Consider the following 16,450-nt stretch of genomic DNA (forward strand, 5'->3'; position numbering starts at 1 on the left):
CGTAGAGGATTAAATGAATTAATGTTTCTAAAATGCTTGGAGCCACCTGGCACATAAATGCTATAAGACTGTTAGCAGCTATTTGTTTTTGACGATGATGATGAGGCCAGAGCAGCTGTTTTATCAGGGTCCAAGACCTCTGCCCAGAGATTTGCTCTGTGAACCTCTGCCCTCTGTGGAAGTCAAGGCTCATTTTGTAAAATTCCCTGGGCTCTTCCCGTCTCTCTGCCATGCTCTTGCTCTGACTGAGAACGCTCCTTATCAGTCCCACGGTGCAACGTGGTGCACACATGCCATTCCCTGAAGCCAAGCTCTGGGGAGCCCTCCCAGCTAGAGAGCAAGGCCTTTCCTTGGAGCAAACTCACTGGGTGGCACTGCAGCATGCACTAGCAACCAAAATTACATCCACGCCTCTTGCCCCTGAGCCTATGGAGGCAGCCTCTGAGCATCGCTCTGGCCTCACCTCCCACCTCACTCTCCCACACCCACCCCACTCCAGCCATGCGACTCTTTCCTCACACACAGGCAGCTTGTCCCCACCTCAGGCCCTTTGCACATGCTGTTCCCTCCACCTGGGACACACTGCCCCTGTTCCACCCATGGCCAGCTTCTTCCCCAATTCCAGTCTCAGCTGTAAGGTCACTGCTCAGGCAAGCCTTTCACAATGGAGCCTCTCCCCCAGCTACCCCCTGCTGTCTCTCTCACTTTGCCACGTTTTCTTTTCTTTGAACAGTTCTCTTGTATATTGTCTGACCCCCGTGCACCTCTCCATCCACATGCTAGGCGGGAAGCTTATGAAAGCAGGGCAGTCTTGTCTTTCTCTTTGCTCCCCCTCTCTCCAGCACCCTGCACAAAGCAGATGCTCAGCGTTTATAGATATTTGTTGAGCAGATGAACAAACGAATCAACGAGCAGGGCAAGTGGCTGGATGTGTAACCGTCATGGCCTGCCTGGCCCTGCTCGCCACCCTCCCGCTCTCTAACACGGACTCTCTGAACAGCCGTCTTGCTGACCGTGTGCTGCCTGCGGAAGAAGAAGAAGCCGGCCAACCCCGAGAACAGCCTGAGCTACTGGAACAACGCCATCACCATGGACTACTTCAGCAAGCACGCCGTGGAGCTTCCCAGGGAGATCCAGTCCCTTGAAACCTCTGAGGTAACGAGCCCCAAACCAGGGGCTGCCCCGGGGAGGGCTGCTGCTGTGGGAAGAGCACAGGCTCCAAAGAGAGCAGAGCAGCTGCCTGCCTGTTAGTGCCTCGCTCCTCCAAGCAGCGTGGCCCCAGAGGCTGTGAGCCCGCCCAGCCCTGCCAAGTGGGCATCTGCATTAGCGAGAATCCCCGGGGGCCTTCTGCTCACGTTGAAGTTTGAGAAGAACGGTTCTTGGGACTTGGGGTTTCTGGGAACAAGTCAACGACTGTTCACTGAGGATCGTTTGGGGGCAGGCACTCTCTGGGGACTGTGAAGGTGAAAGCTTGCTCTCAAGGGGCCCAGGATCCAAGATTTGGGGTGAGGTACAAACCCCGACATCATTCAAAGCAAACTAGGGGGGCTACAGGGAGAGGTACAGAGCTGTGGAACCCAGTGGAGGAAAGCTTCACAGTGCAGGTGCTGGAAGGGAGAGTATTTGCCTGAAACCCCCAGCTGGCCAGTGAGAGAGCTGCACTTTGACCCAGGTCTCTCTGACTGAAGACCTCTTTCCACTCCCACCGGAAGATAGGGCAGAGGCCAGGGTGCGGCTGGAAAGGTAGATGGATTAGGCACGGCCTTGGATGGGGTTGAATGGAGTTTGTGCTTTAGTCTTGGGCAGCGGAGAGTCATTGAAAGTTTTGCGCTTTTTGTGAACTAGTTGTAGAAAGATTGTGCTGATGGTCTGGTAAGGGCACGTCGTCAGTATAGGGAGGAAAGGAAGGGTAGTTTAGTGGATGGATGAATGGATGAGAGGACAGACAGACACACAAAAAATAAGTAGGTCACCTGGGATACAGTTGAGATGGCCCTGGAGAAGGATGGCAGACGTCTGAGTAAAGGCAGGGGTAGCTGAGAACTTCTGGAGGAACCGTCCCCTCTCATCCCTCCAGCAGCCAGATGAGCATTTATAAACAGACATGTGATCATATCACTCAAAACCCTTCAGTAGCTTCCCATTGCTGGTAAGTTAAAGTTCAAAGTCTGTTCAGGGCCTGCCAGGTGGACCAGTCCCCGCCCAACTATCCAGCCTCATGTTATGCCCTCTCCCTCTTGTTTGCTAAGCTCCGGCCACATTGCATTTCTTTTCATTGCCTTATGGCACCAAGTTACATCCCACTCCAGGGCTGTGCATGAGCTGTTCCCTCTCCTGGCATGTCTTCTGTCCCTCCCTGGCACCCACTTCGCTGTTCACCTCAGTGACTCCTACCCACCACTCAGGGCCCAGTCCAACCGTCACTTCCTCAGAGAGGCCTTCCCTGTCTCCAGGCTGGGTTCACTCTCCTGTCATATGGTCTCAGCTCCTGTGCTTTTCCATCGTGGCACTTATCAAGGTTGTCACTGTGCAGCTACTGGTCTGACATTATAGGTAGAATGTCCTTCCCCCACTGGAATAACCAGTTATCCCCACATTGCTGACGCCAAGGGCCATTCTGGGCACTCATTCTACTCCATCTACCAGCAGCATCGGCACAGTCGGTCGTTTCCTCCTCAAAATGTTTCTCCACTGGCATCTGGGCCCCATCCTGTCCTGCTCTCCCCACCCACCTGCAGCTCCTCCTCAGTCTCCGTCGTTGGCCTCTGTCTTGCCCCGACCTCCAGTCACGGGAGGGCGCACGCTCAGTGCTCCCACACTGCTTCTCTTCTCTTTCCTCTCAGCTCCATGCCTTTAAATCCCATTCCTCACTGTGACTACCAAGTTCTGCCCTAGGCTGGCCGTCTCCGCTGAGCTCCAGACCCGTGTGCCCAGCTACAGATGCACACGTTTCTAACAGGCATCTCCCAGCCAACAGCCCGAGACTGAACTCTCGGCTTCTCCCTCCTGCCCCGACGCCCAGAAGGCCCCCTGGTGTTTCACATTATTAGATGGCACCGCGGCCGCCTTCTCCTCTCGCACATCCCACCTCCCGTCTGTCTGCAGCCCTGCTGGTTCTTCCTCCACGTGAGCAGGGCTCACCACTTGCACTGTGACCCCTCGTCCAGGTTGCCATCACCCCTCGAATTGTGGATTGCTGCCATCGCTCTGCAAACAGTTCTCCCCGCTACTGGCTACCCACCACGGTCTATCCTAAACGGAGCAGCCAGATGATCTTTCCAAGGCAGGACCTCCCGTCAGCCACGGCTCCCACGCTTCACAGGGACCCTGTTCACACTTTGGACAGAATCCAGATTCCTCTTAGCAGGGGTTTCTCGGGCTGGACCTGCCCCACCTCCTCCCCCTCTGCCAGAGAGCACATGCCCCAGCCCAAGAGTGAGCTCGTCCTGGCACCTGTCTGAAATGCTCTTCTCCCGACTGCCTCCACCCCTCACTTCCTCCAGGCCTCTGCTGCAATGCCACCTCCTCAGGGAGGCCTTCCCTTACTGCTCTACACAGGTTAGAACCCCACCCTCCAACCCCTGGTGCTCTGTCCCCATCCCTGTTTTGAGCACTTCTCACTGCCTGGCATTGCACCCTTCTCTCTCTGTTGACTGGTGTGCATCCATCTCACCTACTACGACATAAGCTGCCTGAGGGCAGGAGGGTTGTTTGCTCTGTTCACTGCCCTATACCCAGCTCCACGAACAGTGCCCAGCACATGGTAGGTACTCTGTAAATGGTTGTCACATGAGTGAATTTTACTCACGATTTACCCATTACCCAGCCCAAAGCCTGACACACAGTGGACACTCAGTAAGAAGCTTTAGCTGAAGGGCAAACAGGGACAGGCCTCACAATGGCATTGACCTTTAGTGTGGCCAGGGTGCAATTTGGTGGCAGAAGTGTTCCTGAGAACTGTTACAGTGAGTGAAAAAATAGGTAACTTGGACAGGGGGCTGGCCCACTTTGAGTGTGGGCCATGCACCCGGGATCCTAAACTCATATGCTCTTTACAAATTGGTAAATGAAAACCAAAGCTAGAGTACGGTGCCGGTGAGCGTACTGTCACAAGTACCCTGCTTGCAGAGGCCGCAGTCCCCAGGGTCAGGAGGCTGCAGCAGCACCAGCGGCAGGAAGCTCTGCCGGCTTTAGAGTGGGTTTCTCACCCTCCCCTCCCAGCCAGCCCCCTCCCCTCGTTCTGCTGTATTCTCAGTAACAGCGGCTGTCCCCTCCCTGGGTACAGAGGCCCTGCCGCCCACCCACAGAGCGACCACAGTCACAGGACCATGAGCTCACTGCCGGGCTGCCAGTGTTGGAGGCTGCCAAGTGCTTTGCCTAAGCAAGTTTCCCCGGTGCCCTGCTCCCCTTCTGGGCTGATGAAAGCCACAAAACAGAATCTGGGCTGTATGGACAGAGTTGTGATGCCCAGAGGCGCCTGGAAACTTTTCCATGCTTTCTCTTCTTTTTCCCTCCCCTCCTTCTGTTTTCTTCTTTCCTGCCTTAGTTATTTTCTACATAACCTTCTCTTTTCTACGCAGAGTAACTTCTCCCACGTGGTTCACCCTTGAATGCTTGCGTTGTGAGAACTGTAAAGCCGCAAGCCAGATCTCAGGCTCCAAAATTCCCGTCCGCAGCTCAACCCCAAAGCCCAGTGGAGAAGGAGGATTTCTGTCCCCTCGCTGACATGCTGCCCTATTCTCCTTACTTAGACGGCTGGTCCCACATCCACCCTTTGGATGGGCGCACAGCTGATTCCAGACAGTGAAGGAAATTCTTGTCTTCTGAAAAGACATTTACAACAAATGACCTTTCTTCCTGTCTCTCCTTATTACCCATAAAGTAATACGTACTGGTCAAAAATAACATGTTTTGTTTAAAAATAAACTTCAGAGTATTAATCGTGGCTTCTTAAGACGAAGCCATTTCTAAGCTGGTCTGGCCTAAGCCGGTTACATCTAGGCCTGCTGCTGAGTCTTTGCCCTGAAATAGCCTGCAGGCTCTGAGCCTTCAGTTGTGTAGAATTGGAACAAACTATGGCTTTTTTCTCTACGTTAACACCTGGGCCTGAGTCTGGGAACAGCCATTTTGTGGCCCCCAAGTGCTTGCAGTCCTTGGTAGCTGCAACCAAAGCCATTCAGATGACCCGAGCAGATTGTCTGTTTCTAGGCTTTTCCACTCCTCAGGCTGTGTAGGCGACTGAATTTTTCACTCACCACCTATTGTGCAGTCACACAGAGGTTGAGATCCCTTCAGCTCAGCACATCTAGTGCTACAAGAAATGGGCCGAGAATTCTGACCAGGCTATGGCAGGATTCGGGAGGGTAGAATTAGCCTTGGAGGCTCTGACAGGTGGGTGGCAGGAGAAGAAGGAGGTGGGCAAGCACAGGGTATGTTCAGTAAAGAAAAGTGGTGAGGCCTCCCAGAGGTCTGTGAGAAAGAGGCAGGAAGGAGAGTCTGGGGCCCAAGTGGACCAGGTTTTGCCCACCAGGGCAGCGTGGAAAGCAATGCCACCTCTGGCAGCCTGAGGTGGAGGTGATTCAGGAAGCAGGAAGTCTTCTTTGGAAGCTGCTATAAAAGTCTGAAAAAAGAGCAGAAAGGGCTCTGTACCCCAGCATCAGCAGTGAGGATGGTGAAAAATGGTTGTGGTGGGGAGTAAAATAGGTGAAGGGGATTAAGAGGAACAAACCTCCAGTTATATAATAAATAAGCCTCGGGGATGTAACGTACACCATAAGGAATATGGTCGATAATATTGTAATAACTTTGTATGAGGACACACGGTTATTAGACTTATCGTGGTGACCATTTCATAATTGTGTAAATGTCAAATCACTATGTAGTACACCTGAAAGTCACATAATATTGTTATGTTGACTATATTTCAATAACTTTTTTAATGTTTACCAAGCACTCCCAAGGGGAAGTAAACGTCCCCGTGGGTACGTTTCTTTAAGAATGGCCACCTGATAACCCCTACCCAGCTCATGCCATCTGCTCCCTCTGTCCCCCAGGACCAGCTCTCGGAGCCCCGCTCCCCAGCCAACGGTGACTACAGAGACACCGGGATGGTCCTCGTTAACCCCTTCTGCCAAGAAACTCTGTTTGTGGGAAACGATCAAGTGTCGGAAATCTAACTGCAGCAGCCCTCGCTTTGCCAGTCCCTATCTTTCGGCTCTAAATTATCAATATACAAATGTATATTATAAATATAATCTTTGTGTAACCCTGACTTGATGAGAAACATTTTCAGCTTTTTTTTCCTAAGAATTGTCAACATCTTTTTTATAAGTGTGGTTTAAAAAAAAAAAACCTGACAGAACAATCCGTGGCTTTATAAAATAAAGGTATTTATAAGCAAAGCAGTTGCATTGATTGCTTCTCTTCATAACTGTCCTTGAGCATGTAGGGGGTCCCAGCAGCCCCAGGCAGGTGAGGGGAGAGACCGACTTGTACAAGTTAATGTTAAAACGGCCAAGTGCACGGCCTCTGAGGCTTCTTAAAGCTCTGGTTCCTCTCGATTCAATGTGAGGGACCCATTTCCGCCCCCTCCTCCACACACCGGCGACGGAGCTGGGCCGCCACCTAGAGGGACACCGGCGGACAAGGAAGAGGGAGCACCTCATCCTCCCAGGTGCCCGGAGCCTCGCGACGGCACAGTTGGGATTCGGACGCAGGCAGTAGCTGGAGATCGCGGAGGCATCCTCAGGCCACGCCCCCTGACAGCCCACACAGGGAGCGTCCAGGCAGGACTGCCTTCCTGGGCGACAGAAGGCTCCCGTCCAAGCACATCCCTGCATCCTCCCACCAACCACAAATGCATTAGACAGCGTGCCTTTCTCTGGAGAGGGTTTGGATGCGGATCCCAGCCCCGGAGCTTCGGAACGCTTGCTCTTCTCCAAGGATCCAACGTTTTGGGGTTCACCTTCGTTTTCTCAAAAGACCATCACATCACACCGCTGAGGAACGTGTTTGTGGAAGAAACCTTGGTGTGTGGAGCTGTAATTTTCTAAACCTTTCTCCCAGGATCTTAAAATAACAAGATTGCCAAAGCAGATGGCTCGGGAGGAAGATGTCATTGTATTCTTGTTCAGCCCTGCAGGCCTGCCTGGGGGTCACGGGGACGTCTCCCCTCACTGCTCTCTCCATCGGTGGTCACCTGCTGCCCCGTGGGCCCATGGCCAACAGGAGTCGGACCCCCAGAGATGTGAGAGGGGCTTCCAGAGATGGCTGCTTCTCCATTTTATCCCTACTGTATAGTGGCTGGGAGAGAAGATAACTGCTTTGACCTTCCTTCTCTAAAAGAAAAATAGTTTGATAGTATATTTTGAATATAGATGTTCTTATAGTCGGATTGGGACCTGAACTTGAATGTTGAGTCATATGTTCGTGTTATTGCTGTGGTCTCTTTATCATAACTTTTTCCTTTCTTCCTACATTTTCCTTTAAAAAAAAAAAAGATGGCCTTCAAAAATGTGTGCTCTCAATGTCCTGTGAACCTACTTAACATGAGTTTGGTGACTGTCTGTCTTCAAAGACTCTTCAACCCACAAAGAAGCAGGTTATGTGTTACTCTGAGATTCATTTCCCAGCGTGTTGCTGTCTGATCTTTCAACCTTCTTATCATAATATTTCTGTCAGTGATTGCATTTAAAATATCAATGTGTGTGTGTATACAGAGAAAGAAATCTGTTTGAAAAGTAAAATTTATATATAATATATGTAATCAGAGATACATATGTTATATATACATATGTGGGATGTATGACTTATTTTTCCTTATCCACAGAATTCAGCTACCATGTATATATAAATAAACTTATTTTATTAGCCAGAGGATTAAGTTGCTAATACATTTTGCATTCTTTTCATTTTTAAATAACTTTTAAGTCTTCCTTCAGTACCAACACTACCTGTCCATCTGTATTTTTTAATCTAACAGTAAGTTGGATTTTTATCAGAGTGATGAGCTAATAGCCATTTATCATTTGGTAAAAAATTCTTTAGAAACATGTTTGGGATTTCTCCTCCCAAAAGTCATTTGTCTTCAGGTCTTTGGAGATACTGGTGTCAAGACACACCCTCCTCCCCTTCCCTGGGCTCAGGACGGTATTGTAAATATCTTTGGTCAGAGAAATCTGAAGTTAACCTCGCCACTGAGTGTCACCATTCCGTAGAGTAACAGTGCCTAAACACGGCACCTTTGTAAACAATGTAATTAGTGGCTTGAGCTCTTCGTTTAGCCTTGGATGATGCATCCTAGAATTCCTGCAGCTCCTGGGACCCATCAGCATCACCTGTTTTAAGAGGATGTTATTATAACACAGACTAATGGGAGCCACGGGCCTTCGGGGTGCACCAGAGGTGGTGTTCTCAGTGAGAAAGCCACATCTAAATAAACAAGGGGCACTGCCAGCCTTTACTTGATCAAGTTGGTTCCTTAATCTGATAATCATATAACCAACATTGATATTTATAAAGTACCTTCCATGTCATTTCAAATAGAAAAAGTAGAAGGAAGAAAGAAAAAGGGAGGAGCACATAGAATATTCCAGAATATTTAACTCTGCCTGTGTGACATTGGGAGTTACCCTGTTTTCTGGGTTTAGGGAGACAGAGCGGGTCCTAGATAAGTCACTGGACTAGGAGTCAGAAGAGGCCTTCTCATCCCAGCTCTGCCACCTCCTGGACAGGGGACCTTGGGTGAGTCACAGCAGCTCTCAGGTTGTCATCACACAAGGGAGAATAGGTGATCATAGGACATGTGAAGATGCTTCTGGAGTTGTGCACTGTGCAGCCCAAATGTCAGTGCATGTCAACCCTGAACCTACCTCCTAAGGTCGAATTGAGAACTCAGTGAAGTAAAGCATGGAAATCTGCCCAGCACTGGATGGATTCAGCTGACCCCTTCCCCTTCTCTCCTCAAGGTACATTCCCACATTGCAGGATCTGGGGTAAATATCCAGCTCTGGGTTTTGGATACTTCATTTCTCTAGGATTAAACTTAAATGCAGTGGGTTTTAGTCCATTTTGTTATCCTGGGGCCTGCAAGATCCTTTCTGGATACTGAGAGCATGAGTTAAAGTCTAGAGGGTGTCATCCAATCCTAACTTGGAGCACCCTTAAAGATCTTACCAGAAAACCTCTTTGTTTTTATTTACTAGTTTTCTGGCAGTTGGGGAAACAGAGGTGTGGGGAACATCTGGAGCACAGTAGGTGGCTGACATGTGTGGGACCTGAATTTGCCCACGGTCCCTTGTCTAGTGCATGAGAGAGTTAATATAATTTCCAGGCCAGTGCATGGAAAATAAGGTCAAGAGAGGTGAAGCAGTGTGGCCAAGGTCAAGCAGCTGATGAATACACTGCGGGGGGGAGGGGGCAGGAAGGTGCCAGGGAGGGACCTCAAGCTGCTGCCGGGACTGAGGGAGGGGGCGAGAAGGAAGCAACAGCCTTACTTTGTTTCTCTGGAGTCCCTGGGGCTGCCTCCCACCAAGGCTGGTTCACAGCCATCTGCAGGCACACCTCCACAGTCACACACGCAACACAGATAAGGCTGGAGAGCCCTGACATCAGCCCTGGAACACCTGGAGTCAGTCCTGGCTCAGCCACTTGCTGCACTTGTGATCTAAGGTCTCTGAGCCTCAGTTTACTTATCTGTGAAGTGGGGCTGCTGGGTGCCTGCCTTGCCCTCTCAGGTAGCGAAATACACAAGCCCAGATGAGCCACCTTCACAGCCTGCGCTGATCCAGCCTCCCCACTACCCGCAGAAAAATCTAGGAGGTCACGTGCACAGGCTGCACATGACCCTGTGGAGAACGCCTGAGGGCCTCTCTGCACACAGCCCTGGGGGTGCCGTTTCCCTTTCAGCTTGGTGAATGGTGGAAACTCATGGAAAACAGCAGACAAAGCAGCCCTGGCACAGGGAAGCTGCCAGAGAGGCCAAGTCACGGGGACGCTGGGGCTGGAAACCAAAAGCCACTGGGCTCTGCAAACCCACCAGGCACAGCAGAGGCAGAAGGGGCGATGAGCACAAGGCGAGTGGTGGTGGAGGCGCCCGCGGGGGCCAGCTCCAGCATGCCGCTCCAGAGGCACAAGGCACCCTTCAGGGGAGCACAGTCATCGTCCTCCCTGGATAGCCTCCCAGCCTCCAGGACTATTGCCGTGGGTGGTCTTGCCCGAACACCCAGGGTCTATGTAGGGATGACACCCAGTGGGTGCACAGGTGGCCTGGGTGCCCGCGTGACCCGCCGGGCCCTGGGCATCAGCAGCGTCTTCCTGCAGGGCCTGCGGAGCTCAGGCCTGGCCACGGCACCCACTCCAGGCCTGGAGAGGGACCTCAGTGCCGTCGAGGACCTGGGGGGTTGCCTGGTGGAATACATGGCCAAGGTGCACGCCCTTGAGAAAATCAGCCAGGAGTTGGAGGCACAGCTGCGGATGCACCTGGACAGCAAGGCCACGCGCTCAGAGAGCTGCAGTGCCCTCCGGGCTTCATGGACCAGCAGCTGCCAGCAGGTGAGTGCCTGGGAGAGGATGCTGACAGCTGCCTGCTGCACCTCTGGAGGGTCACTATCAGAGAGCAAGGGTGCCAAGGCAGGGGGCAGGGAAGTGAGTGGTCTGAGGCCAGAGAGACTGACCCTAACCCCTTACGCTTCCATGCTAAAACCGTTAATGACGATAACAAGAATAACAGGGCCCACAATTTACTGAGGTGTACTCGGGGCCAAGCCCATGCCAGGCCCTGTGCAGGCACTATCTCCTCTAGGGTTCAAAGCAATGCTGTGCAGAGGCTCATTCATTGATTGCATTCTTAGATGAAAAAACTGAGGCGCAAAGAAGTTATGTGCCCAAAATCACACAGCCAGTCGGGAGATGGAGCTGAGATTTGAACCTGAATTTTTCCAGGTCCAAAGCTTGCATTTGTCCCATCAGCCTGGGCTGACTCTGTAACCTTTGTGTTAAGAACGGGTTTTTACAGCCATTGTCAGATGGAATACCACTGAATGGATGTGGCATTAAAAACAATAGCTATTTGTAGTTTTTTAAGGAACCTCCATACTGATCTCCATAGTGGCTGTACCAATTCACATTCCCACCAGCAGTGCAAGATGTTCCCTTTTCTCCACACCCTCTCCAGCATTTACTGTTTCTAGATCTTTTGATGATGGCCATTCTGACCGGTGTGAGATCAGCTCAGTGCTTTGTGACCGCCTGGAGGGGTGGGATAGGGAGGGTGGGAGGGAGGGAGACACCAAGAGGGAAGAGATATGGGAACATATGTATATGTATAACTGATTCACTTTGTTATAAAGCAGAAACTAACACACCATTGTAAAGCAATTATACTCCAATAAAGATGTAAAACAAACAAACAAACAAAACAATAGCTAAATGGAGGTGTGTTCCTGTATCCATTTATACAGGGTTGTCCCGTAGAAATCTGAGCCATGCAGGTCATTGACAAGTTTACTACCCACAGTAATAAAAGTAAAAAAAAACAGGTGAGGTTAATATTACTATATCTTATTTAACTCAAAATATTTTAAATGTTATTTCAACATGTAATCAATATAAAAAGTATTAATGAGATCATTTACATTCAAAGAGAACTTCTGCAATGATGGAAATGTCCTATATACTCACTGTCTAGTCTGGTAGCCACCAGCCACCTCTGGCTATTGAGCACTTGACCTGTGGCTAATGAGACTGAGGAGTTAACATTTTTCTTTCATTTTCATTCATTTAAATTTAAATAGCCACATGTGGCCAGTGGCTACCTTATTGGCCAGGGCAAGGCAGAGAAGTTTCCTCTCTGTCCCTTACTTGGTCAGGACCTGCTCTCCAGGGTGCTAAGCTCATCTGTCACATCTGCCTGCAGCCTGTGGTTCTGACGCTGGGGCCGCAGCCAGCTTTGCACAGCTCACCTGTCTCTTTGTGGGAGGCTAGCTTCTCTCCTCCCCAGCTCCCACAAATGCTGGCCTTGGCATCCCTCTGAGCTAAATCAGCCTCTAGCCCAGCCAGGAACTGCCAGCTCAGACCCTTCGCACCCTGGGGCACCCAGCACGCAGCCCACGAGGGGAGCTCACGGACTTTCATTCGTGTGTGGCTGGGTGATGCTGGGCATACACACTCAGGGGCTCCCCATTTGCCCCTCCTGCCTCCCACTTCACCCCAGGATGCTTCTCCCCCACCACCAGCTGGTGCCTAGCTGACAGCACAGTACGCATGACACCCAACACTGTCCTCTTGGCTTTTCCCCAGAGCTGCTGTTCTGCTTGCATCCATCTATGCTGTGAGGAGAACCATCTTAGAGCAGTCCGGGGCCTTAAAGCTGGCAAATCTCAGCCAGCCATTCCTCCAGGATTCTCTCCAACAGTGCTGATTCCAAATATTTGTATCCTGTAAACCACCAGAACGCCCCTATTCCAATATTTCGATATTGGAATATTCCAATATTTCAGCATTTGCCAGACAATTTCTTGCACTCAGATGTCACACTGACTTTTCACAAGAGGTCAGGCATCCCACTTTCTAGGTCAAAAAGTATGACCACAAAACCTAGTCCATACTCAACAGAGACTGACTTGGTCTGGCTCCAGAGGTTTGGGCAACTTTCCAAACTTCTTTGAGCCTCAGTTTCCTTATCTGTAAAATGGGTATAATAACGCTGTGGGTATTCCGCAAGTCCATATAGATAAATAAGTCGCATAGGTCCTGCCTGCAGGTAGGCTACAGATTAGAGAAGTGCACAGTGAGAGCAGTACAGGCACAGCGCTGTGGGCTGGATGCCAAGACAGTCAGCCCCCGAATGGGGGTCATTTTCCTTTCAGGTGACTCTAAGTGAGATTCTAGGTATGAATACAGAGTTCTCTTTTTCCTCTTTTATAAAACATGGACTTGAAGATACAGTTAGAACAACCTATAAAGTGGAGTTATTTCTGTATCACACAGCCCAGTCCTCCAGCCATGTTTAGCTCTGTTTCATCAAAGAGAAAAGAAAATTCTACATATCTGAGATAGACACATGATTTTTTTTCTGTTGCTGTTGCAAAACGGACCCACATTTGGCTCTAAGATGGCTTCGCTGATACCTGCTCTCCAACCCGTATTCTCCACCCCATCACCAGAATGCTCGTTTGGACATGCGCGATTTGACTGCATTATGTCCCTGCCCCAAACCCTCTGGGCTCCTCCTAAACAACAGGACACAATCCACAGCCCTGGGCTCAGTCCACAAGGCCCTTCCGAAGCCACCTCCATCCTAGCCACACCACCCACCTGGGAGGCCGTGAACACACCACATGCCCTACTCCTCTGAGCTGCTTTCCTGCTCCTTCTGTGATCGCTTGGCAGCCTGCACATACATCCACTGCGGCAGCTACCATGTTGTCCTGTGTCATCTGCGTGTCTAGACCCTCACAGTCCAGGATCACTTAGACAAATAGAAAGGGCACAAGCTGGGGGTCAGGGGAACCTGCATTTGGCTGTTTGTTGGCTCTGCTACCTATTAGCTGGGTGGCTTTGCGTCAGTTACTTAACTTCTCTGAACTTGTTTCCTCATTTGCAATTTGGGGATCACTTTATCTGCTACACAGGGCTGTTAGGGGGTTAACTGAATGTAATGTATTTAGTAAAATCAGTGACTAACAGCCTAGAAATACATTCCTGGCACTACAGATACCTAGAGTAAAATCAGTGACTAACAGCCTAGAAATACATTTCTGGCACTACAGATACCTAGAGCCACGTACACGATCGATGCTCAATGATGAGCGGGACCTCCCTTCAAATCCTGGTTCTGCCACTCACATGGACCACCCACTCATCTGCTCCATGTCTCCCTTTCCCCGTCTTTGAAATGGACAAACACCTCACCAGTAGAATGGGCTGCTATGAGCATGAAATGAAATAAGATGTGAAAAGGGGCTGTGCACGTGCAGTGTGGCATCCTCAGTCAGAGCACTTGCCCCCGGGGGCTGGGCCTCTGGCCAAGGGCTTGCTGTTGGAGCCATGGCTCCCTTCAGGGCCTTCTTAGCAGAACTCCTACCCCCCCAACACCAACAGTGTCCTCTCGTCACCCAAGAACCTGGGGAGACAGCTCCCTCCTAAGCCCTCTCTGTCCCCAAACGGTAGGCCCAACTTCTGGGCACTGAGAAACAACACCCTTCCCACTGAGGGGCAGGCCCCACTGCCTCCCTGCTCAGGAAGGACCCAACACCCCCCCAGGCCCTCTCCCCGTTCCCGGCCTAGAGCTCAGCCCCCCGCACCTCCACAGCCCATTTATTTCAGGAAGGGTCGCCTCCTCCTCACGGAGTCTCAGAGGCAGCCACACGTGCTGGGGGTTGCTGGGATCCAGAAGCCGAAAACTCTTGTTTCTCTGCCCTCACTTGGACTTCTTGGCCTGGAGCTTCCTGCTCATCTTTCCAAACACCTGCCCCCGCATTCCTTACCCTTCACAACGCTCCCTTACCCTCGCCCCTTGGAAGCCCATTTTCCTCCATCTGCAACCACGTCCCCGCCCTTGTGCACCCAGCAGAACTCCTCACCCTTCAATCCAGTTCAATGGCACCTCTGCTGTGAAGCCCTCCCTGACTTTTGACTCCTCAGGACCAGCACTGTGCTTGAGGCTTGGGATCAAGCTCTCAGTTACTGAGCCCTGAAGGGGCTGAATGGTGGTTGGGCACCTAGAGAGAAATGTCACCTCCTCCTTAGCCTGGGCCCCTAACACAATCCAACAGGGACCTCTGTCTCCCAAGAGCAGGTTGGGCTGCAAGTCCATTTCAGCGGCACGTTCTCAGACCAGGCTGCAGGAGCCATGGGGAAGTTCAGAACAAGTGACAAGCATGATTTCCTTTTATGTCCAACACTTCTGTAGCTGTTTGTGAAAAGAGAACAAAAGGTTGGAAGGGGACAGGGCAGTGTTAACTGAGAGCTCCCAGAGCCTTTCTGGGAAGGGGTCTCTCCCACCCCCACCAAGAGCTTTCACCCACCAACCGTGAGGAGACAAAGGCACATATTCAGAAAAACAAAGGTGAGAGGGGAAAAGAGATTGTTGCCACTGTGGGAAAAGCCACAGCATGGAAAGCAGCCCAGAACGGGGACTCAGGGGTTCACACCATAGCAGGGTCGGGAAAGCAACCTGAGGAAATTGTCTCCATCCTCTTTCACTGTATAAGTTTGTGAGCCTTGGAAGAACTAGGGTCAGAGTCAGGGCCAGCTTCACGGGTATGGGCCGAGTACAGCCCTATGGAACCTGAGCCCCCAAAGTTGGGATTTAAGACTCAGTAGCCACCATCTTGAAACTCTCACTAGCTCTATCTTTGAATCTGTATTTTGTAAGTGAAGTCCAATGGCATGATGAAGCGTGTGTCAGGAACTTGGAGCCTTGGCTCAAACAGGGTCCCTGTCTCCCTGGGACAGTCAGGTCCCATGACCCCTGGAAACCCAAGGCCTCATCTGACCCTCCCCGCCTTGCCCCACCCCCAGCAGAGGCCTGGTCACAGGGGCGGGGAGGGTCAGGGTGGCATGTTGGGTGGGGTGCAGATCCAGGGCTGGCAGCACCATGGTACACTCAGCAGGCAACTGACAGGGAAAGGGTGAGCCTCTTGGCCTACACTAGATCCAGATGCCTACAGAGTAGCACTGAGGTTCAGTACTCTTGGGGGTCTCCTGTCCCCCATGGATTAGGGTGGCCAGTCTCTAGGAAAGGGAGATGCCTGGCTGGACTTCCCCATCCCTGGCCAGGGCCTGGCACCTCAGTCCAGTGGCTGGCAGGAAGGGTAATCCCTTAGTAGCGGGCCACACTGTGCCCCAAATCATGTAGCACAGCCCCCTGGGTGCCTTTGAGGGTTGCACCTGACCCTTGACTATCCCTATGCTCAAGGGATTGCAAGATTAAACAGCAAAAATGACCATGACAGGCCAAGAGAAAAACCAGGAAGAAAGGAAAATTTTAGTACCTTTAAAGCCCCCTTTCTCCTGCTTTTTGAACACGGAGCTCTATATTTTCATTTTGTACTGAGACCCACAAATTATGGAGCTGGTCCTAGTTAGAGTTAAATGTATATGAAGTTCCTTTTCAAGTCCAAATCTCTCTCTCTCTGTGACTCAGCTCTGTTAGACCCTCTCAGATATTGATACTTCTGCTAAGCAGTAAAAATGGAAGAATTCCCAGGTGGTGGCCACAGAGGCCAAGAAGGACCTGGGTACCAGCCCACTGCTCGGGTAAAAGGTGGTCCTTTCCCTCTCTGGCTTTGCTGAGTGCTCTGACTTTTCTTGCCAAGTGAATAATACTGATAATAAGCTCTGGCAGCAACATCAGGCCCTTTCATCCTCAAACAGGTCAAACACGAGGTTGGAATTAGCAGCCTCCCTTCCTTGGAGCTGCAGATAAAAGGAGAATGGGGACAGAGGA

At 51.1% G+C, this 16,450-nt stretch overlaps 2 protein-coding genes across 2 annotated transcripts in view; both read left to right on the plus strand.

The window, feature by feature from the left end:
- The window catches only part of TMEM108 (transmembrane protein 108), a 386,310-nt gene extending 379,909 nt beyond the window's left edge, over nt 1–6,401 (plus strand). The window contains exons 5-6 of the mRNA XM_032630618.1: nt 1,001–1,155; nt 6,054–6,401. Of these exons, the coding sequence (XP_032486509.1) occupies nt 1,001–1,155; nt 6,054–6,176 (278 nt within the window). The 3' untranslated portion in view covers nt 6,177–6,401. The remainder of the gene's footprint in view (nt 1–1,000; nt 1,156–6,053) is intronic.
- Nucleotides 6,402–10,013: 3,612 nt separating this feature from the next.
- Nucleotides 10,014–16,450, plus strand: part of BFSP2 (beaded filament structural protein 2) — a 65,825-nt gene continuing 59,388 nt past the window's right edge. The window contains exon 1 of the mRNA XM_032631349.1: nt 10,014–10,551. Coding sequence (XP_032487240.1) covers nt 10,063–10,551 — 489 coding nt within the window. The 5' untranslated portion in view covers nt 10,014–10,062. The remainder of the gene's footprint in view (nt 10,552–16,450) is intronic.

This window comes from Phocoena sinus, chromosome 4 (assembly GCF_008692025.1).
Source record: "Phocoena sinus isolate mPhoSin1 chromosome 4, mPhoSin1.pri, whole genome shotgun sequence".
In the NCBI taxonomy this organism is placed as follows: Eukaryota; Metazoa; Chordata; class Mammalia; order Artiodactyla; family Phocoenidae; genus Phocoena; species Phocoena sinus.